The sequence below is a fragment of the Malaya genurostris genome, chromosome 1 (assembly GCF_030247185.1).
Source record: "Malaya genurostris strain Urasoe2022 chromosome 1, Malgen_1.1, whole genome shotgun sequence".
Classification (NCBI taxonomy): domain Eukaryota; kingdom Metazoa; phylum Arthropoda; class Insecta; order Diptera; family Culicidae; genus Malaya; species Malaya genurostris.
This window is the reverse complement of record NC_080570.1, coordinates 158,754,003-158,776,553: the sequence shown is the minus strand read 5'-3', so window position 1 is coordinate 158,776,553 and position 22,551 is coordinate 158,754,003. Positions and strand designations below refer to the sequence as shown.

At 36.7% G+C, this 22,551-nt stretch overlaps 1 protein-coding gene across 3 annotated transcripts in view; it reads right to left on the bottom strand.

The window, feature by feature from the left end:
- LOC131426456 (putative lysozyme-like protein) overlaps positions 1 to 22,551 on the bottom strand; it is a 182,552-nt gene that overhangs the window by 3,464 nt on the left and 156,537 nt on the right. For all 3 annotated transcript variants that reach the window (XM_058589197.1, XM_058589199.1, XM_058589198.1), the window contains one exon: positions 6,421 to 6,503. In XM_058589197.1, the coding sequence (XP_058445180.1) occupies positions 6,421 to 6,503 (83 nt within the window). The remainder of the gene's footprint in view (positions 1 to 6,420; positions 6,504 to 22,551) is intronic.

Genomic DNA, 22,551 nt, shown 5'->3' with positions numbered 1-22,551 from the left:
AAATTCGAAATTTATCGTGGAACACCCTGTACAAAAAAAAAATAAGCCATTCAAATGGCTCCAAAAGTTGTTTGAAGTACTATTTAAATTATTTATCTGTTAAAATATGCAAATCGGAAGTGATTATAATCAGTTTAGTGAAGGTTCACAGTCTGATAGATTCTAATTAGCCTGCGTAGTTGACTTGTTCAGTTCAGACCAGCATCTAGGTCCAGAATCCAATTCTAGAAATCAGTTCTAGAAATTCAGTTTTAGGATCCAAGTCCAGTTTTTTTTTCATTTTTAGAATCCAGATCTAAAGTTCAGTTCCTTGTTCAGAGTCCAAGGTCAGAATCGAGTACCAGAACTCTGAAACTGAAACCGAATTTCAGAACTTGATTCTAAGCCTAGATCTGGACTGAGAACTAAATTTCGGAAACTGAAATTGACGTTCAGACCAGAACTCAGTTCCCAAATTCCTGTCCGGAATTCTGATTCAGAATTTAATTTCAAAAACTCAGTTCGTAACATGGAGTTATGGAACTTTGGACCTAAATCCAGGATGAGAATTCAGATCCAAAATTTAGTTGTATTTCCAGAATACAGTTAAAAAATGCAATAAAAATCCAAGTTCGGAATTCAGTTCCAACCCTAGAAATTGATTCCTAAGCTCAGTTCCAAAATTATAGAAGTGTAACTGGAATCAGGAACTAAATTCTATAGATTTTCGATCGAGATTCCGGATCTGGTTTCTAGGACTGAAATTCTGAGCTGAATTCTGGATACAAATTTGAAAATTGAATTGTGGATCGGAATTATATAACTAAAATTTAGCTGCAGACCACAATCCAAGTACACAGCTCAGAGCTAGGATTCAGTTCCCGAGTTCAGGCTCAGAATTCAGTTCCAGAATCTAGCATTGAAATTTAGAGTTCAGAGTTTAGGTTTCAGTTCTAGCATCCGGCTTCAAAATTCGGTTCCAGAATTTCAGTCTCAGAATGAGGAATGAGGAATTCCTTCAGGACGTCAGATTAGACGCTTCGGTACAATATAAAAATTTTTTTAGCAAATAGCGTTAACTTTACGTCTGCTTGAACTGCCGAGTTTTACTTTAAGAAGTTCAAACGTAAAGAAATATTGAACCTTTCATTTTATTCGTATTCACGTCATCTGGTTATGTCTCTGACACTACCCACTCGCCTTTTTGTAACACAAAACAGATAATATTTACAATACGTCTTAGGTCTAGTAAAACAAGCTAACACATAAAAATTGTCGTTACAATGTGGTTCGATCTATTTGATCTGCCAAACAACGGAACGGCTCACCAAACTCAGAAAACTCTCTTCAACAGAAGTAAAAGCTTGTGTGGACGCAGTCGTAGATTCGTTACGTCCAAATATGGTCCGGTGAAATCCGTTTTGAAGTAGAGTCCTATTTGGCAATGTTCTGTTTGATACTCGAAAATTAATTTTGCAGCGCAGTTCCGGAGCGTCAACCTTTACGCTTCCGAAATGCGCTCGCGCTCATATTTTCGATCTGAAGTCAGTTGGCGTGGTATCCATCATTTATTCATCGGCAGAATTTCGACCAAAATAGGCTCAGTGCTAATCCTTGTGGCATCCACTAGTTAATGCAGTTTTATTTTGAGAAAGATCTTTTGAAAATATTTAAGAAAATTGATCTTTGAAAATTGGTAAAATATTTTCATCAATGCTTTAATCGAGCTTCATGAAAGCTGCCTGTTGATAAATTTGGCAGCTTTCATGAAACTCGATTAGAGCATTGATGAACATATTTTACCAATTTTCAAACATTCATTTAATATTGAATATTTTTTTTTTTATTTCCTCTATTTCTCGTTTATCTTTTGAAAGATCTATTTTCTTAAATATTTTCAAGGAATTTTTGTCTGGATCTTTCTCAAAAGAAAACTGCATTAACTAGCAGATGCCACAAGAATTAGTACAGAGCAAAATTTGGACGAAATTCTGCCGAAAAATAAATGATCCTACCACTGGATACCACGCCAACTGATTTCAGATCGAAAATATGAGCGCGAGCGCATTTCGGAAGCGTGTTTGGCAACTTTTCATGAAATCTGGATGCAATTTTTGCTCGCCACAGCACAAAATGAGGACCATACGATGGATAGAAGAAACCTGCACCATTGCTCCAAAGCGGCCTAGGGAGAGTCTAAGAAGATTGAAAAAATTAAAATCAACATCGACAGCGCAATACTACAGCACAATATTGGAGCGTTTGAAGAGCGAAAGTACCCGGAACGGTCTTACACGAAGCGAAACAGTAACTGTTTATCTGCATTCACACAAGAGCACTGCAACCGTGGTTAAAAATTGCAATCCTTTTCCACCGTATTCGCTCGTTTCGGCTCTTTCAGGCTATTATATGTTTCCAAACCTCCAAAGATGGTTCAACAATAAAAAGTTTAGCTCTCCACCGCGGAGGAGTAAATGCTGTATTCGGAATAAGTTTTATTTGTATATAAATTTTAATTGCATGGTTATCAAAATAAATTAAATGAAATTGCGGATGAAACAAATTTACAAAATTTCGTCACAATCTGTCAAGTGGTTATCGAGATGGTCGTCTAAGCATAAGTGTTTTGACAAAAAATTCGAGCGTGGTTGTGTAAAATACAGGCCAATCCCACAGATGGAACGGGAAATATTTGACCTTTCGACCATGAACCACCATGCGGTTAAATCGTTCAAGAACACCCAGACCGCAAGGCGGTGAGATTGCAGCTAAAGAAAAGCGAAGAAATGCAACCGCTAATAATTACACCGAAAAGTTTTAACACATCACATATTTTGGATAACCCTTTTTTAGCGAGCCGCTGTTTGCCGACCCATAGAGACAGAAGTGATATCCGTGAAGGGTAAGGGGCTCTGCCAGCTGATAGAGAATGAAACATTTTTTTCCACGACAAAATACATCTGGAGAATGGACCCGAATGATGAATTATTCTCCCAAATCATCCGACACAGAATTGCGATTTGCAAACTATGTGGCACTCTATTTTGGTCGAAATTGGCATCGTGCCACTATATCAGAGGTCGTTTACCTGCGGCTCTTTAGTTCTACATCGCAAATATCGTTTAATTTATAAAAAAGTGCTTAAAAATCTAAATCGATTAACGATTATTCGGCACCACTTCTATCTCTCACCCAGATGTCACATGTTCGAGCCTGGAAGGATTCAACATGTCAGTAGGATCGTAGTACTAGCCATGCAATGATTCTGTACGCTAAGCAATTAAGAAAATATCAACCGTTCTGAATTGGAGAATGGTGAATGGTTGCAAAACTTTGAATAACTTGGACAATTTTACAGAACTCGACAAATATTTACCGGGGAATTCGGTACAGCTTAGCGTTCGATAATTGAATTGATTAGCGTTTGAGAATAAAATTTGACGGTTAATTGTTAAAATCTGCCAAGCTGTTCTGTAAACACTGTAAACTGAATTTGTTGTCCATTCTGATTAATTGTTTAATAAAAAAACTCCCAAAAATTCTCCGCTTCACTGATTTTTTTGCGTCGATATGTGACAATGGATGAAACATGGATACATCACTTCACTCCGGAATCAAAACGATGTTTATATTTGAAGCAAACTGCCGTTTCTAAAATATAAATTTTTCACAAGACTATGTGTTAAATTGTTTATGCCATTTCGATTAGTCGGAAAAAGTGACAACCATTACAGACACTGATGAGGTTACTTCAGAAAACATTAAAAAAAAGTTCACAAATTGGTTATTTCTAATCGAAAATTGAAATTGCATGAAACAAGTGAGACCGTAAAGATATCACAAGGCAGCATGTTTACAATTAAGCATGAACACTACTTTAGACAAAGACTGAAAGAATTTTTTATACAATAAGCGTAAAGTTTAAACAATCGTAATCTATCTGTATATCAATGTTAGTTAAACGTCAACAGTATTCTGTTATTCAATTTTAGATATTTAACGTGGATCCCTTAAAAGGAAACTAATTTCCACTGGGATTTCACACCAATAAATTAGTTAATTGCACATCTTAGAATAAATTGTTTTGATCTGTTTTTTTTTTGTTTTTTTTGTTAGTATTAAAATTTTGCCAGTGTTAATGAACTGAGATTAGTTGCGTTCATTACCAGGGGGATTCATGTGGGGGAGTGTGGCTTTTGGTCACGATAACGTTTTCTTACACAGTGGGTGCAGCGTTTACTCACGGTCGATCGTCCGGCGAACGACCGAAAAGGTTAAAGAAGGAGTAAAATAAACGATATAAAAAAAACTGTTTGGCCATTTCTAAAAGTAATAAATCAGATTTTTTTGCGTTGGTATGTGACAATGGATGAAACATGGATCCATCACTTCACTCCAGAAGCAAAACGATCATCATCTGAGTAAACTGCAGCCGGTGAAGCACGTCTGAAGCGTCGCTAAGGCACAACCGGGAAGGTAATGGCTTCAATATTTTGGGATGCGCGCGGTATAATCTTCGTCGACTATTTTGAGAAAGGAAAATGCACATGTTTGGAGCAAAAATTTCCACATTAAGTTGCTCTACATTTCGTTATTTTTCAATATATTTTGAAAGTATTAAATGTATATTTAAAAATGCAGTTTAAGTAATTGAAAAACCGTTGCATTCGAATTTGGTTTTACATCGATGATGGTTTTCAACCAAACCTTCGATTCAACTGATAACCATTTCATATTACTATTCTTTACGTTTCGTCTTTGACTCGTCAGTGCAGAGCAGTTCAAATTGAACTGCTTATTGCAAACTTAAACAGTTCAACTTGAACCGCTAAGCAGACGTAAAGTTAATGCAAAACACTTATTCAGTTGGTACCGAAGTACCACGTCCATTTCATATTACTATTGATTACCATGGCGTGTAAACTTCATTATTTTTTTTTTCTGTGTACTACATAGAGTTGTTTGACCACCACCAAGACAATGTTTCGCCAAGACAATGTACCGATTCACAAACCGATGGCAACGAGATGGTTAAATTGAACTAATTACTCTTCGAATTGCTGTCTCATCCACCGTATAGTCCAGATTTGGCCCCCAGTTACTACTGGCTATTCGATGATCTAAAAAAAGCTCTCCGATAAGGAATTCAATTCAAATGAAGAAGCAATTGGTCAATATGAAGCCTATTTTGAGCAAAAGACTAAAACGGCATCGAGAAGTAAGAGAATCGTTGAAATGATTGTATTGTTGTTGAAAGAGATTACATTGCACAGTGATCCCAAACGGGAAACTAGCGAGACAAAAATATATTCGCTATGAAATATTTTTTTGTAGTTGATGTTGTCACAAAAGTTGTTTGTAATCAACTGGAATCTGAAATTTAACTTTCTTAATTGAATTTTCAAATTATTATATTTTACAGCAAAGCTGCAGGAAATTTCCTTTTGAGTAACTTTGCTGAAGAAAGCAACCTTCCTAGCTCTTCATTTAATCGAGTTCCAATTAATTTTTTCGGAGTTGAAGTAGGATGGCCAAAAAATCACTGTTTTCGTTTTGTTTGTGCGAGCGTAAAAAACGAGTTGTCAAGCAAATTATTGCGCACAATTTTGCTCAACTAATTTTTTCAATATAAGCAGCCATTCGAAAGTTTTGATGGCTCTTTTTCTTAAAAAAAACTTGTCAATCTTCTAGTATCAACAGTCAACAGATGCCAGATCGATGAAAATTAATTCTATACGGTTCTTGAAGGTCATAAACTTAGGAACGTTTGGAGAGAGAAATCTGAGAGGGTGTTAGTTTTTTTACTCATTTGAATTAGTGTTGAAATTGCCTTACAAAAAATCGAAAAAGTCATAAAACTCTCAAACGCCAAAACGTAGCTGTTTTCGGCAAAAAGATGGTTTTTAAATCAGTGTATGAAAGTTAGAACGAAAACAGTCGTTTTTTAATTAAGACGATTTAGAAAGATTTGGACATAAAGTTTGTGTATGTGACTCAGATTGATTGAATTGAAATTACTCTACTGAAGATTTTCACTGTACTTTTGACTATTTAGCTATTCAACGGCAGTTTCATTTCATTTTATCTATATTTGAAATCTTTAATTCGAAAACGCCTGAATTTATGCTGCAAAGATCGCCATCTTAGTCACATAACGCCTGAAGTTATACCCATCAATGTCATGATCCGAGAGCTTTTGAGGATGGTGTATTATTGTAACATCAAAATCGTTGCATCTTTTCCCCAAAATCATGACTCGTTTTGCTCATTTCTAGAATCGGAATTCGGTCCCGTGTAGCGTTAAGTCCAATATGCGTCCGAAGCTCTTTCGTCACAAAAATTGCTAGTCCGAGAAACAGACCTGTCCGTTCCACACAATATCCGTCACGGATGACGGATTTACTTTTTTTTCAAAAATTACATAATTCAAAACGGATTTACCTTTAATAAGATTGACAATTTCGTCTGCTTCCCGCGACAGATCTCCACCGGGCCGGAACGGATTGTCCCATCCTGATTCGGTGCTGAAAATACAAAAGAAAGTGACTGGTTAGATTGTCGTGGAATTGAAGCTCAATATGCTAGTTTTTTTTGTGCTTTTCTTCCTTGTTTCTGGAATATCATTGATAATAAGAACTACGTAATATCCTGCGATTCAGAAGCAGGAAATTTACTAAAAACTATTTCAATCTGATAGCCGGCAACAACCGGTTCGGCAGCTCATTTTTTGCATCCTGAATAAACACCGACCGACCGTGCGATGAGGAATTTGAAGCGGATGCGGAAATGGAGTCTGAGAATCTTAAATTGAATTTACCGTCTCCGTCACGAAAGACGGACGGACGTTTCGTGCTTCTCGGTTGAGAATTTTAAGACTCTGACGCTAGAGGAACATAACTTCGGTTTGAATACCCGTGAATACTATTCACGTTACCTGTTCAGCCGGGCCAGTATCGTGGTATTGTGCACATTCTGGAACTGCTGATGGTGGGCGGCATACTGCGCCTGATAGCTCGGATTCGGATAACCACCGGCATTGGCTACGGCCTGTGCCTGGGCGGCACACTGTTTCAGGTATTCGTCCCGGGGTACTTCAACGACGTAATAAAGCGCACCGCCGTGTGTCTGCGACGGTGTCGTAACGGTCGAATTGACCATTTCGCTTCGTTGTATTCGATATCGATTTTCACTGTTTTGGATCTTTTCGTGTTGTTCTTTTTTTTTCGCTTTCACAGTCAGTTTTCACAGTTTACGGGTCAAATCCCTCCGATCAGTTCGTTCGAGATATCATCACGGGTTCGATAATGGCCCCCAGTAGGCAGTGACATGTCATGGCATACTGTTTATTTGCACTGAGAAAGTTATGATGTGTAAATATCGAAAAATAAGCTCCTGTCTCTGAACCGAAAGATTTAAAAAATAATCAACAAAATCAATCATCCACAGTCAGAATCATTGACCCTTCCGCTCTAAAAACGCCGATCCCTGCCAGACAGAAGTAAGCGGGAAAATTGCCATCACAAGTCAAGTAGGCTATGCCCGGGAGGAAGCAGCACAAATGGACCTAAGCAAATGTGCACACACAAATCTCCCTGGATGTATGCAACAGAAACCAAAACAAACACTTCTTTTCCGTTCTACACAGCAGAGAGTGGAAGTTGCGATGCTAAATGATGATGGAGGAGGTGAACGGCCTCCAGACGGAAACCGAGCAGAATCGAGCCGTGTCAATGCATGAATTAAGTAATATTATATCTGGAGATGGCGAGTAGACCAAAGGACAGACAGGCATACAGATTAGCAACATTTCGCCGAGAGGGTGAAATATGCCGTGGGAAGTGGAAGACACTTGTTTTGCAAAGTACCAAAATTGGAACTGATCAAATATGGGATTAGAGGGATTACCCTTACGGAAGATATGTTCCAAATTTCATTTTCGTTAGTCTGTTTCTTAATTTGGTAATGACAGAAAAGATAAAATCCAACAAATGCCGGTAGTTTCAAATAAAATAGAAATAATGAAGCTAATAAAATCAGAAATCTTGCTGATCGTGGTATTGTGCACACGAAACGGAAAATTATTAAATAGCAAACCCAAAAAACTGAAAACTAAAAATTATTAACTAAACACTACAAATCTTTAGTTTAGAATTAGAAACAACTGTAAAATAGAAACTGGTGAATAGAAACAAAAATCCCGGAACCAGAAATATGAACACAAAACATGAAACTAGAATAAAGAAATAAGAAAACCAGGGACTGGAAATTAGGAAACAAGAAGAAACAAAAAATTGGAAATAAAAACTGTGCATTCCAAAATTACAAAGTAGAGCTCGAGATCTGACAATAGGAGGCTGAAAATGAAAAGCAGATACACAACATTTTAAAAATTGGAAACCAGAAACTATCAATTAGTAACGAATTACTAGAAATTAAAAACTTTAAAATACAAACTACAAACGAGATGCTTGACACTAAAACCCAAAATCAGGAAATAAAAACCACCATCAGGAAACAATAAATTGCAAATTAGCAACAATAAATAAGATACTGAAAACCTAAAGCTGGAATGCAGTTAACAGAAATTAGAAACCATAATATGAGAAGCCGGCAGTAGGAAAAAGAAACTAAAAATTGGAAAACAGAAATTAGGGTAGATAAACTGGAAGCCAAATCGGACACCTGTAAAATAAAATTTAGCAACTAGACAGTAGAAGCAAAAATTACGAAACTAGAAAACGGAAAACTAGATATCAGGAACTGAAAAATAATAATCAGAAACCCTAGACAGAAAACAGAACTAATTAGCAGAAACGACTAGTCAGAGACTGGAAACTGAGACTAAAACCCTTATGCAAACAGTGAAAATCTAGAGATCCTAAATTAAAATTATAAACAAGAAACTTGAAAATAAGAAAAAATGAACCAGTAAATTAGAAATGGAAAATCAGAAATGAAACAATAGAAACTGGAAGTCAGATGCAAAACACTCACTATAAATTTGATTTTAGCAACTAGACAGCAGAAGATGAAAGCCCAAAACAAGAGAGCAGAGTCCAAAAACCAGAACAGGAGCACTCGGAATCAGGAAATCGAAAAATAGAAATCAGAAACCAAAGAACAGAAATAATCAGTCTGAAACAGAAAGACAAACAGTCAGAATTTAGAAAACCATAAATTAAAAACTGGGAACTAGAAAACGGAGGTTTGAAATTATGAGTAAAAAATCAGAAACATGAAACAGGAAACTACAAATGAGAAATCAAAAACTAAATAAAACCACAAACTATGAATTTGATTTTAGCAACTAGACAGCAGAAGCTGAAAGCCCGAAACTAGAAAGCAGAGACTAAAAACCAAAAATGGACTAGAAAACAGGAAATTAAAAATAAAAATTAGAAACTTGAAACAGAAAACAGAAACCAAAGAGCAGAAACAGCTAAATAGAAACTGAAAAGTAGAAACCAGAAATCAGTAGCTCAGAACCAAAAAGAACAAGTCAGAATTTAGAAAACCATAAAATAAAAACTAGCTGCTAGAAATCAAAAACTTGGAAACACAATCGCAAATCAGAAAAATGACTCATAAAACTGGAAGTCAGAACCAAAACACTATACGTTTGAATTCAGAAACTAGACAGCAGAGGTTTAAATACCGATACTAAAAAGCAGAGACTAAAAACCAAAAATGGACAACTAGGAATCAAGAATTGGAAAATAAAAATCAGAAACATGGAACAGAAAACAGAAACCAAAGAACAGAGCCAGCTAATCAGAAACAGAAAGACAAAGAATCAAAATTTAGAAACCATAAATTAAAAACTAGCCACGGGAAACCAAAAGCTTGAAAATATGAATAGAAATTATGTAAATGATCAATAAAACTACAGATTGGAAACAGAAACTGCAAAAGCTATAAATTTGAATTTCGTAACTGGACAGCTGATACTAAAAACCAAAAACGGAAAACTATAAATCAGAAACTGGAAAATAAAAATCAGAAACATGAAAAAGAAAATAGAAACCAGAGAACAGAGACAGAAACAGAAAGACAAACAGTCAAAATTTAGAAAACCATAAATTAAAAACTGAGAACTAGAAAACGAAGGTTTGAAATTATGGGTAAAAAATATCAGAAACAGGAAACTACAAATTGGAAATCAGAAACAGAACAACAGAAACTGGAAGTCAGAGCCAAAACACTATACATTTGATTTTAGCAACTAGAAAGCAGAAGTAAAAATTCCTAAACTAGACAGCAGAGATTAAAAATCAAAACCGGAAAACTAGAAATCAGGAACTGAAAAATAAAAATTTGGAACTTAAAACAGAACTAAAGAGCAGAAACGACTAATCAGAGACTGGAAACTGAGACTAAAACATAAGAACAAACAGTCAAAATCTAGAGATCCTAAATTAAAATTATAAACAAGAAACTTGAAAATAAGAAACATGAACCAGTAAACTACAAATGGGAAATCAGAAATGAAACAATAGAAACTAAAAGTCAGAAGCAAAACACTCACTATAAATTTGAGTTTAGCAACTAGACAGCAGAAGATGAAAGCCCAAAACAAGAGAGCAGAGTCCAAAAACCAAAACAGGAGCACTCGAAATCAGGAAATCGAAAAATAGAAATCAGAAACCAAAGAACAAAACTAATTAGTCTGAAACAGAAAGACAAACAGTCAGAATTTAGAAAACCATAAATTAAAAACTTAGAACTAGAAAACGGAGATTTGAAATTATGGATAGAAAATCAGAAACATGAAACAGGAAACTACAAATGGGAAATCAAAAACTAAACAAAAGAAACTGAAAGTCAGAAGCAAAACACTACCAGAAGTGAAACAACAGAAACTATACTACAAACTATAAATTTGATTTTAGCAACTAGACATCAGAAGCTGAAAGCCCGAAACTAGAAAGCAGAGTCTAAATACCAAAAACGGAAAACTAGAAAACAGGAAATTAAAAATAAAAATCAGAAACTTGAAACAGAAAACAGAAACCAAAGAGCAGAAACGGCTAATCACAGACTGAAACAGAACAACAAACAGTCTAGAAATTATAAATTAAAAACTAGCCACTGGAAACCAGAAACTTGAACATACGAATAGAAAATATGTAAATGATCAATAAAACTACAGATTGGAAACAGAAACTGCAAAAGCTATACCTTTGAATTTCGTTACAAGACAGCTGAAGCTAAAATACCGATACTAAAAATCGAAAACAGAAAACTAGAAATCAGAAACTGAAAAATAAAAATCAGAAACATGAAACAGAAAACAGAAACAAAATAGCAGAAACAGCTAATTAGAAACTGAATACTAGAAACCAGAAATCAGTAGCTCAGAACCAAAAGGACAAGTCAGAATTTAGAAAACCATAAAATAAAAACTAAAAACTACAAATTAGAAAATATAACTAGAAAATCAGAAACATGAACCATTGAAATACAAATGGAAAATCAGAAATCAAACAACAGAAACTGGAAGTCTGCAAACAAAACACTATAAATTGGATTTTAGCAACTAGACAGCAGAAGCTGAAAGCCCGAAACTAGAAAGCAGATACTAAAAGCCAAGAAAGGAAAACTAGAAAACAGGAAATTGAAAATAAAAATCAGAAACTTGAAACAGAAACCAAAGAATAGAGACAGTTAATCAGTGAAATTTAGGAAACATAAATAAAAAACTAGCCACTGGAAACTAGAAACTTGAAAATATTAATAGAAAATATTTAAATGATCAATAAAACTATAGATTGGAAACAGAAACTGCAAAAGTTATAAATTTGAATTTCGTAGCTAGACAGTAGAGGCTAAAATACCGATACTAAAAAGCAGAGATTGAATATAAAAAACGGAAAACTAGAAATCAGGAACTGAAATATAAAAATCAGATATGTGAAACAGAAAACAAAAACCAAAGAACAGAAACGGTTAATCAGATACTGAAAACTGAAAACTAGAATCAGTAGTTTAAAAACCAGAACGGCAAACAGTCAGAATATAGAAAACCACTACAAACTACAAATTGGAAATCAGAAAAAAATAAAAAAAACTGAAAATCTAAAGGTAAATCGATAAATTTGATTTTAGCAACTAGACAGAAAAAGCTGAAAAGCCGTAACTGTAAATTAAAAAATAGAAACCAGAAAGCAGAAAACATAGACCTAAAACCAGAAACTTGAAACAGAAAACAGAAACCGAAGAGCAAACACATCTAATCAGAGACCTGAAGCTGAAAACTAGAAATCAGAAATCAGTAGCTCAAAACCAGAAGAACAAGTAGTCAGAATCTAGAAACTATAAATTAAAATAACCAAGAAACTTGAAAATGTAAGTATAAAATCGTAAACATGAACCAGGAAACTACAAATGGGAAATCAGAAATGAAACAATAGAAACTAAAAGTCAGAAATCTAAAGGTAAAGAGCAGAAATAGATTGAAAACGAAAAACCAGAATTCAGTAGCTCAAAAACCCGAAGGACAAACAGTCAGAATGTAGAAAACAATAAATTAAAAACTGGCAGCTAGAAACCAGAAACTGGAAAATATGAGCTGAAAATCTAAACAAATTAATCAGTCCATAAATTGGAAATCAAAAATGAAACAACACAAACTAGAAGTCAAAAAACGGCACTAGAAAGCCCTTGTAAATAAAAAATAGAAAACATGGACTAAAAACTAGAAACGGGAACCAGATATTAGAAACTGGAAAATAAGCATCAGAAACTGGGAACAAGAAACTGAATCCAAAATCTAGAAATCAGAAGCTCAAAAACAGAAAAACGAAACCAGATACGGAAAACACGAAATTAGATACTAGAAATCCCGAAATAATCTAGAAATAAGATACCATAGACTAAAAACTAACAATTGGAAAATAAAATATTGAAATAATAGGCTGGAAATCATAATCAGGAAGACTAGAAACTAAATATCTGGAACCAAAAACTAGTAAACAAAAACTAAGAACTAACAACCATAATATGTAAAAGTCAAAGTAGAGATCAGACATTAAAATATAGAAAAAGTTATTGAAAATCAGCGACAAGAAACTTAAAATTAGATTCTAGACTCTTGAGACCAGATCAGTAAAACAGAAAACTAGAACAGAAGCTAGGATTTAGAAACAAGAACTTCTGTTTTTCAAAATAAGAAACCAAATATTAGAAAGGAATTCGAATTTGAAAACAAACATTACAAAACTAGTGATAACAAGAAGAACAGAAACTATAAAACAACACATAAAAACTAGAAACCACAATCTGTAAACCAAAAACTAGAAAACAGACACTAAAATAAAACCAGAAACTCCGTTTTTTTTACACGGAATTCCGAAGTTACTTGAATTTTCGAATTTATGCAGCTTTCTTCAAGCGGATTTGCGAAGATACGTGTCTTTTTCCGCGGATTTCGCAAGTGACTTCGTTTTTTTACGCAGATTTTCGAAGCTACGAAATTCTAAAGTTTAAGGATTTCTAAAGTTTTAGTAATCCGCATAAAAATTTATTGTGGGTTTCCGAAATTGTGCGATTTTTTACGCAGATCTTCAAAGTAACGAGTTTTTTAGGTGGATTTCCAAATTAAGCAGCTTTTTATACGGATTTCGGTTTTTACGCGGATTTCCGAAGTTACTAGTTTTTTATGCGGAATTCTAAAATTTTTCGGTTTTTAACGCAAATTCTCGAATTTGCGCGGTTTTTTCATGTGAATCTCTGAATCTTACACGTTTTGTTTACTCGGATTTCCGATGTTACGCAGTTTGTTTTAGGCGGATTTCCGAAGATTCGCAGCTTTTTACGCGGATTTCCGAAGTTACGTAAATTTTGGCGAATTTTACGCAAATTTCCGAAGTTTTGTTGATTTGTGGCGTGGATTTCTGAAGTAATACGTTTTTTACGAGGATTTCCGAAGTTACTCGTTTTTTATGCGGAATTCTAAAATTGTTGAATTTTTAACGCAAATTTTCGAAGTTGCGCAGTTTTTTCTCGCGAATCTTTGAAGCTTACACATTTTTTTAACTCGGATTTCCGAAGTTACGCAGTTTGTTTTAAGTGGATTTCCGAAGATACGCGGATTTAAGAATCTACGAAGTTTTTGTTATGATGATTTCCGAATTTACTCGTTTCTTTTACACGGATTTCCGAAGTTACTCGTTTTGCTTAAGCAGAATTCTAAAGTTACTCGGCTTTTTACGCTAATTTTCGAAGTTTAGACGTATTTTGACTCGGATTTCCGAAGTTACGCAGTTTGTTCTAAACGAATTTTCGAAGTTACCCAGTTTTTTTAAGCGGATTTCCGAAGTTACGTGGATTTTACGCAAATTTCCGAAGTTGTGTAGATTTATGGCGTAGATTTCTGATGTAATACAGGATTTTTAGACAGATTTCCAAAGTTACGAAGTTCTAAAGTTGCTCGGTTTTTACGCAAATTTTACGCGGTTTTTCACGAGAATTTTCGAAGTTTGGACGTACTTTTACTCGGATTTCCGAAGTTAGGCAGTTTGTTTTAAACGGATCTCCGAAGTTACGCAGTTTTCTTCACGCGGATTTTACGCAAATTTCCAAAGTTGTGTAGGTTTATGGCGTGGATTTCTGAAGTAATGCTGAAGTTTTTACACGGATTTTCAAAGGTACGCAGTTTTTTTACAAGGATTTCCGATGTTAGTCGGGTTTTAAACGGAATTCCAAATTTACGAAGTTTGGAATTCCGCTTTTCGAGGTTACGAAGTTTTCTACGCGAATATCCGAAGTTATGCGGATTTTAGAAGCTACACAGTTTTGTACGCATATTAATGAAGCAACGTTTTGTTTTACGTAGATTTCCGAAGTTACGAAGTTTTTTTATGCGAACTAGCGAAGTTTTTTCACGCGAATTTCTGAAGTTACGCGGTTTTATTGAAATAAATTTTCGAAGTTGATCAGTTTTTTACACGGATTTTCGATGTTATTCGTGATTTTAAGCGGAGTTCCAAAGTTACGAAGTTTAGAACTTCGCTTTCCGAAGTTACGTGGTTTTTTACGCGGGTTTCCGAAGTTTTTTACGCGAATTTACGAAGTTGCACAGTTTTTTCACGCGGATTTCCGAAAAAAGGAATCTTTTTTCGTGGATTTCCGAAGTTACGCAATTTTTTGCACGAATTTGCGATGTTTTTAACACGGATCTCCGAAGTTCCATAGGTATTGTTCAGGGGTTTCCGAAGTAACGAATCATTTCCGAAGATACAGAGTTTTATTGTAAACTGATTTCAAAAGTTACCCAGCGGATTTCCGAAGTTGTGCAGTTTATTTACGCGGATTTCCGGAGTGACGCAGTTTTTCGAAGTTTTTTCGCGAATTTCCGTAGCTGCAGAGTTTTATTACGAGGACTTCCGAAGTAACGAGTTTTGTTATGCGGTTTTTCGAAGTTACTCTTTTTTTAAATGAATTTTTGTAGTTACGTCACATTGTGATCGACATCCAGTTCTGAAGAGTCCGAACTGAAACTTACAATCGATTTCTCGTCTTGTGAGTTTTCCATTTGTTTTATCCAGATCTGCTTACCGGTTCCAGAGTTACGGGCTATTGACCGCTATGTTCTATAAAAAATGTGTTCGTTTGAGTACAAAACAAAAATGAGGAAAGTTTGAAGAGTAAAATTAAACCAAATTTCATAGATTTTCAGATTTATGATTATCCGAAGTCTCATTGGTTACATTTTGAGCGACATTCGATGTCGAATATTCCGGAGGAAATTTTAAAAGGGGCCAGGATAGGACCTTACATTGATTTCTCATTCCGTAGGTACCGATAGAAGAATTAAAATAGTTGTCATCAAATCATTCCATCAATAGAAACTAACGCCATTGCTACGATTAGTTGGAACAACACAGTAATTCATTTCAAAGCACAAATCGATGGCCTCTCGGTGCGGACGCATGGTGCTTTGATGTGCTCAATTAAATTCCGCGCCGTTTGCCTTAATCCGTGAGCCAATGTCACGCCATCGAAATGTTCGAGTTACAAGTTGTTGGCTCAAGATTTCCGTTTTTGACACGTACCGTCTAGGTAAACAAAGTTTTCGAATAGACGAAGTCTCACGTCTGTTGCGAGGACTAATTTCAAATCGCAGTAGGCCGTAACTTCTAGCACGAACGAAGTGCGCATAAAAAAAGTGCAACTCACCATCACACCACCATTTTTGTTTTTTGGTGACTTTTTTGACTCTAATCAAGGCCAATATCGTCTCTCGATTTGGTGTGATGACAAAAATTGTTTCGGAGTAGTGGAGACTATTTTTTTCATAACCACAAATTCGAAGTCACAATGACCGTAGTATACTGATATCACGTTCTGGTTTTGTTCTGCGTTGTAATTTCCGGTTCGTGTAGATCTGCAAAGCAGATGGTAATTGCATAACCGCATATTGACCACTTCCATCGCTTTTAATCGGCCAATCCACTGCCAGACCGCCGGGCAGTGAAGTACAGACTGCGAGATGTGTTCTATAAATGGGCCGATGATGTAAACTTGCGAAAAAAAAACACAGCGAATGGTGATCCAAAACAACCAGCCACGCTATCGGAGCAATTGCAAGAGCAGGATAGACAGAGAGAGAGAGAGAGCGGGATGCTGAAGTGTCATCCCATCACGATACGGCCCGGTTTGTATGGATGACATACAGTAGCTGTGTTGAAATTAGTTCTGAAATAATGATTTTGAAAAGAATTGGCTCACAATATTCGAGCAAATTTTTAATCATAAAAAAAAGAATCACGAACTGTGTTTGTAAACAACGCTTGATCGGATCAGATCAGATTCTGTGCAGCGCCTCCTATGACTATGGGGATGTGATGCTCACACAAAAGTATCGATGCACACTAAACGGTTTTACTGCGGGATGACGGACGGAAACAAACGATCCGTTGTTCGTTCGTTTTGTTGCGGTGCGAAAAAAAACCTGGATGGGGTGTAGTAGGCCGTACAGGTTCATATATAATTTAACGTACTTAATTGATTGATGGGACGACCTTGAACTTTTCAATTTGATTCCCCCACTTATCTAGTAGTAGTAGTAGTAGCAATAGTTTTTTTTTCGTGGAAAAACTGTGCAACTTCGGAAATCCGCGTACAAAAAAAATCATAAAACCGAGTAAAAATACTGCGAAACTTCGGAAATCCGCATACAAAAAAATTCATAAAACCGAGTAAAAATACTGCGAAACTTCGGAAATCTGCGTAAAAAAAACGGAGTAACTTACGAAATCATCGTAAAAAACGTCGCAAATCCACGTAACTTCGGAAATGAAGTTAACTTCAGAATTCCACGTAAAAAAATTGCGATCTTAGAAATCCACGTAAAAAAAACTTCGGAAATCCGCGTAAAACAAACAGCGTAACTCCGGAAATCCGCGTAACTTTGAAAATCCACTTGAAAAAAAAAACTGCGTAGTTTCGGCAATTCTCGTAAAAAGAAACCGCTCGGAAAATACCTTAAAAACACCTCAGTATACTAAAGGAAGTACAAATTTTAGTGTAAATCGAGCAAGATTGATTGAGATGTTTTCTGTGCCATAAATCTTTGATAGATTTGAGTTTCCCTACTTTCGGAATTATCAGGAATCTTAACAAATTGACTCAAATGACACGTTCCTCGGGTCGTTTAAATATTTGAGCATTTTGTGAATTTTACGATGCAGATTTGACACATCAGAAGTACTCGTAATTCGACACTATTTCGATCTAAAGAAGTTTGTTTTTGAGGTACTTCCCGCTCAACGGACAGGTAAAATTGCTTTGTCTATGGTCTATCGTTTCGAGTGCAGCAATAAAATGACACTCAAGGGACACTGCAGGAAGACTCTTACGTGAATACAATAAACGTTGATCACGGAGTAGTGGAAGAGGTTTTGCTGCTTTTGGAAATTACTATACCAGAGTAGACTTTATCTGCCCAAACAAACTACATAACGAATGTCACAGAAAGAAATTACACTGAAGTCTTTTTTTACGATACATACCGCGTAGCTTCGGAAATCCATGTAAAAAAACAGTAAAACTAAAGATTTTTTTTTCCATGTCAGATGTCTTAGAAAATACACGAATCGTCCAGATCTGGTGCAATTTTAAAAACAATTTTTTTTTTCAATAAAATCGACTGTGAGACCTAAAAAAATTCTGAGATTCCCGAAGTCGATTTTTTTTATGCCAAATGTCTTAGAAATGCATAAAACGTCGAGATCTAGTATAATCACAAAAAAATTTTTTGTCGTGACTTACTTTACTATGGGGTGCCTTTTCAAAATTAGCCATATGGAAGAATGGGCAGAACTTAATCGTGAATATCTCGACTTGTATTAATGGTAGCAACATAATTCTTTCACCATTTCATCAAAAATATGATCAGGAATTTAGGTTAATATTTTGAACAGTTTGAGATAACCACAAACAACTTAAAAATTAGGTTTTCTCAAAATTTCAAAATAATGCGGAAAACTCTTTACTTTCGCTTGGGTTTTTCGCGCAAGGACGACGATTTTGAGGTAGTCAGGCATATATCTTCAAGTGAATGCGTATAAAAGGGGAACCGTGGTGAAAATCGATCATTTCTTTTCGTGCGTTCGATGGAAACAGACGTCGTGGGAGTTAAACCTTCAACCAGCAGCGACGGAGAGAGCGCCTTCTGCGTGGTTAAAACCTCAAACGCTCAGGTCGCAACTCTCATTCGCTTGCTGGCCTTCAAGGCGAGCAGACTGTCATCGCGGGAGTTAAACCAGCAGCGACGGAGAGAGCACCTGCCATCATTTGGTTTTCGTAGTCGTAACGAGAAGTTCAATTTTCAGATTTTAGTTCCGCAATATAGGTTTAGAATTCAGAGCCTGCGTGCTGAAACTGGATTCTGGAACTGTATTCCGGAACTAATTTGAGTTTCGAAATTGCAATTCTAGAATTGAAACTGGATTCTGAGTCTGTTATTGGTTCTAAATTTAGTTCTTGAACTCAGGATCCAGTTCTTTATTCCAGACTTCTTCTATTCGGTTCTTTTTAGAACCATAATAATACTCCTAAAGAATTATGCGGAAATTTACTTTACTGTACCCTATAAAACCCATTCTGGTAGTCATGGCGAAAAATCGTCTTCATGTTTTAGAGCTTAGTTCTGGAATATGGGTTTAGAATTCAGAGTCTGCGTGCTGAACTAACTCAAATCGTCACCATTTTTTTATTATAAAGAACTATACTGCTTATTTCATAATATTTAATTGCGTTTCAGAATGTTTAATGTAACTAATCTGTAATTTAGTCTAGGCGCATCGTTTAAATTTCTAGTAATGAAAGAGGGGAAAGTTGCACAATTCAAACAATCGATGAACTACCAATTCGAATTCGGAAGCATAAATAAAGCGTGTCATATTCGTATTCATGACATCCAGTTATGTCTCTGACATTACACACCCGTACTTTTTTTGTAAACAAATCGAAAATTTTCCAAGAGTCCAAGTCCAAGAGTTGACTTAAAAAAAAGTTTCGGGATAACACCAGATCACGGAGAATCATGCATTTTTTAAGACAAAACAAGAAAACCGGATAACTATGAAAATTTGCATAAAAAAGCCTCGCACAAAAATAGCATAAAACCGCGTAAAAAAATACCTCAGTGTATTTCAATGGTCCCGGGTTGGCTGTTCAATGCATAGGACGCTGGTCTTACAAGCCAGTTGTCGTATGTTCGAGCCCCGACCAGGAAGGATTCTTAGTGTTAGTAGGATCCATAGTACTAGCCATGCAATGATTCTGTACACTAAGAATCGGCTGCGAAATCTGTTGAAACAGAAAGGCCAAATTCCACAAAAGAAATGTAATGCCAGGACTTTGGTATTTAAATGGTGTTGAGTTCGACAAGTGGTGCCAGTGAGACTTTCTTATTAACGTGTATGGATTAGAATGTCATGATTCCAGTTAGTCTAAACAGAATAGTAGGATGACTAACTTGATTTAAAATCTGTTTAAAACTTTGCAATCGGGATTTGATTAGGAAAATTTTCAACAACAGGCTATAGAATAGAGCAAAAAATCCGACATAAGTTCATAAAGCGGTTTCCGCAATGATTCCATAGCCTTTCTATATGAAAGAGGTGAAGCATGCCTCGATTTAAGCAGCAGTCGATACAAAATAATGTGCGTTTTTCTTTCTGGAACTTACACAATCTTATTCTATCGAAAAAAAAGAACACAATGTTAAAGTTTCTGCCCGCCTGCGTAGCTGCCCGAGTATGAAGGTCGTATTCACGATATGTGAGCAGAATTATGAGCACCTACATACTCTGTCTCAAGTCCCATGTCAACGTTCGCACAAACATGTGCAAATATCAAATACCATCAGCCAAAGGGTAGGAACTTTCGGTGAAATTATCCACTGTTCTTATAAACTAAATTCTAGCCTGTTTTTTGTCCACCAAACATTTCGCTCACGGCCCACCATGCCAACTCGAATTCCAACTAACTTCCCCTCCCTGCCCCCTCGAAGTTTTATCGATGAAACATTCTATCCGACAATTTCCGTACAGCCAAACCGCACGCAATATCCAGTGGAAAACATCTTCTCGTTCAAAGACAAGCTCTGCCTTGGCTGTCTCTCCGAATAATTAACACTCCCACCGTGAAAACCGAATCGAGCCAGAATCTAAACACACAAATCTGTCAGCAGAATCGTATGGTTTTCAAGTCCCCTCATCGGCCTACTAGATCGAGTGTCTGAGTACGATAAACAACCCTCCCCCCCCCCCTCCGTTCCACTTCTGCATAGAAGTGCAGTGACCACCACTTGGCTTGGCTTGGCTAGGCTAGGCTAGGCTTGCTTGGATGGGTTTCGACTGTTCTGAATCTAGGTCAAAACAAGTGACCAACGTAGCGGCGCGAACAAAACCGACCGGGGTGAACCACCCTTCAATCCCTCCACGGACGGTAAAAAGAATCACAAAAACACACAAACACAAACACAGCAATGCTAGAAAATGTGTTCCTTTCTTGTTTCCTTTCATTTCCTCATGATCACTTTCGATTTTTCCGTGTATCGTTTTTTCACCTTTTCCAACTTGAACTGTCACCAACCGTGGAAGCCTCCGTAGCCTACTAGGATTTTGACCACGGCAATTTTTGTTTTGTGTTAAACAAAAGAAACAAGAACATACACATTCTTTCAATGCAATTTTCCCGAAAACTGTGCTCTGTTTTTTTTCTTTTCTTCAAGAGACAAATTTCGCACACGCACTGTTCCGTCGCTTCCACCGACCTTCACACAGCACACACTACTTCCGCTCGAAATTCCTTCTAAATTTCGGTGGTCCAACACTGGCACGGTGTGCCAGTGGTTGGTTTTTCTTCGTTTTCCACCACAACCGCCGACGGAAGAGGAAAATCTGCTGTATATTTTTAGCTTTAATTCGTTTTCTGCTGTTTTCCACTACATGATTGTCACCTCTCTCTCTCACACACACTCTCCGTTTTCTTTGTGGCACAGTGGCACGCTGCCTACTAGCAAACAAATTAAATTAGGATACACACACATACACTGACATCAATTCCGACTTGAAATTTCTTCGCCTCAATTTGATGGATACACCATTTTTCAACCCCCTGCCAATCGGGTTTGGCAACTCCTTTCCGATAATGGAAAAAAACTAGTCACTATTTTTTTTTTTGCAAACCTCTAAGATTCACACCTGAACCAACGACCGGAAAAACCTGCGACACGAGCGAAAACCTGAACTACGACTGACTCTGACTGACTGACTGACAGAACGTGCGATCTAGTCAAGGAGGAAACCAACCGCACAGTAGCAGTAGGCCTTTGCGGTTGGACGTTCAAAACTTTGCGTCTCTAGGTGACCGAATAGCAAGAGTCGCGAGAGTGTAACATTCAAGTTCGAGTTCTGCCACTGAACACACGGGAAAAATGAGTTCGCACATACATACATGACACAACCACCACCACCATCGTGAACAACTCGCATGGTAGCGAGGAAAATCTGCCACCCCATGCTTCGTGGAAGTGGTTCTCTCTTTCTCTCTCTCCAACCCCTCGATTGGGAGGGAAAATGTTTTCCCTTTCGCAAAGAGACGGGATGTTTTTCTTTGGACTTTTGAGAACCCATGCTCTCATGCCTGGTGACCGTCGGTGTTGCGAATGCCGACAGAAATGTGCCACTTGTCAATCGAAACTTTGAACACATGACATGACCTCACAAAATTAAGTACAAATTAAATATTCTGTTACCAAACAATAGAACATTTGACATCAGTCATCGTTCATCCCAAAATGAGCGCATCTGTCAAATCAAATGAAAATTCACAACGAAATCGCGTATGCCGAAGAAACATTCGAAGGTGCTGCGCACTATTTCTGCGCCGAAGGGAGATGGAGGCACTCAAACGGTCACTCAACTTTGCGCTCACGTTTTCAACCCACTGCCGGGCACGTATGCATATATGTGTACGTGCGTGTGAGCGAATAAATAGCAGAAGCAGCAGGCGGACGTGATAATCACATGAACACATTTTGCATCGCTCGAGGGATTTGCG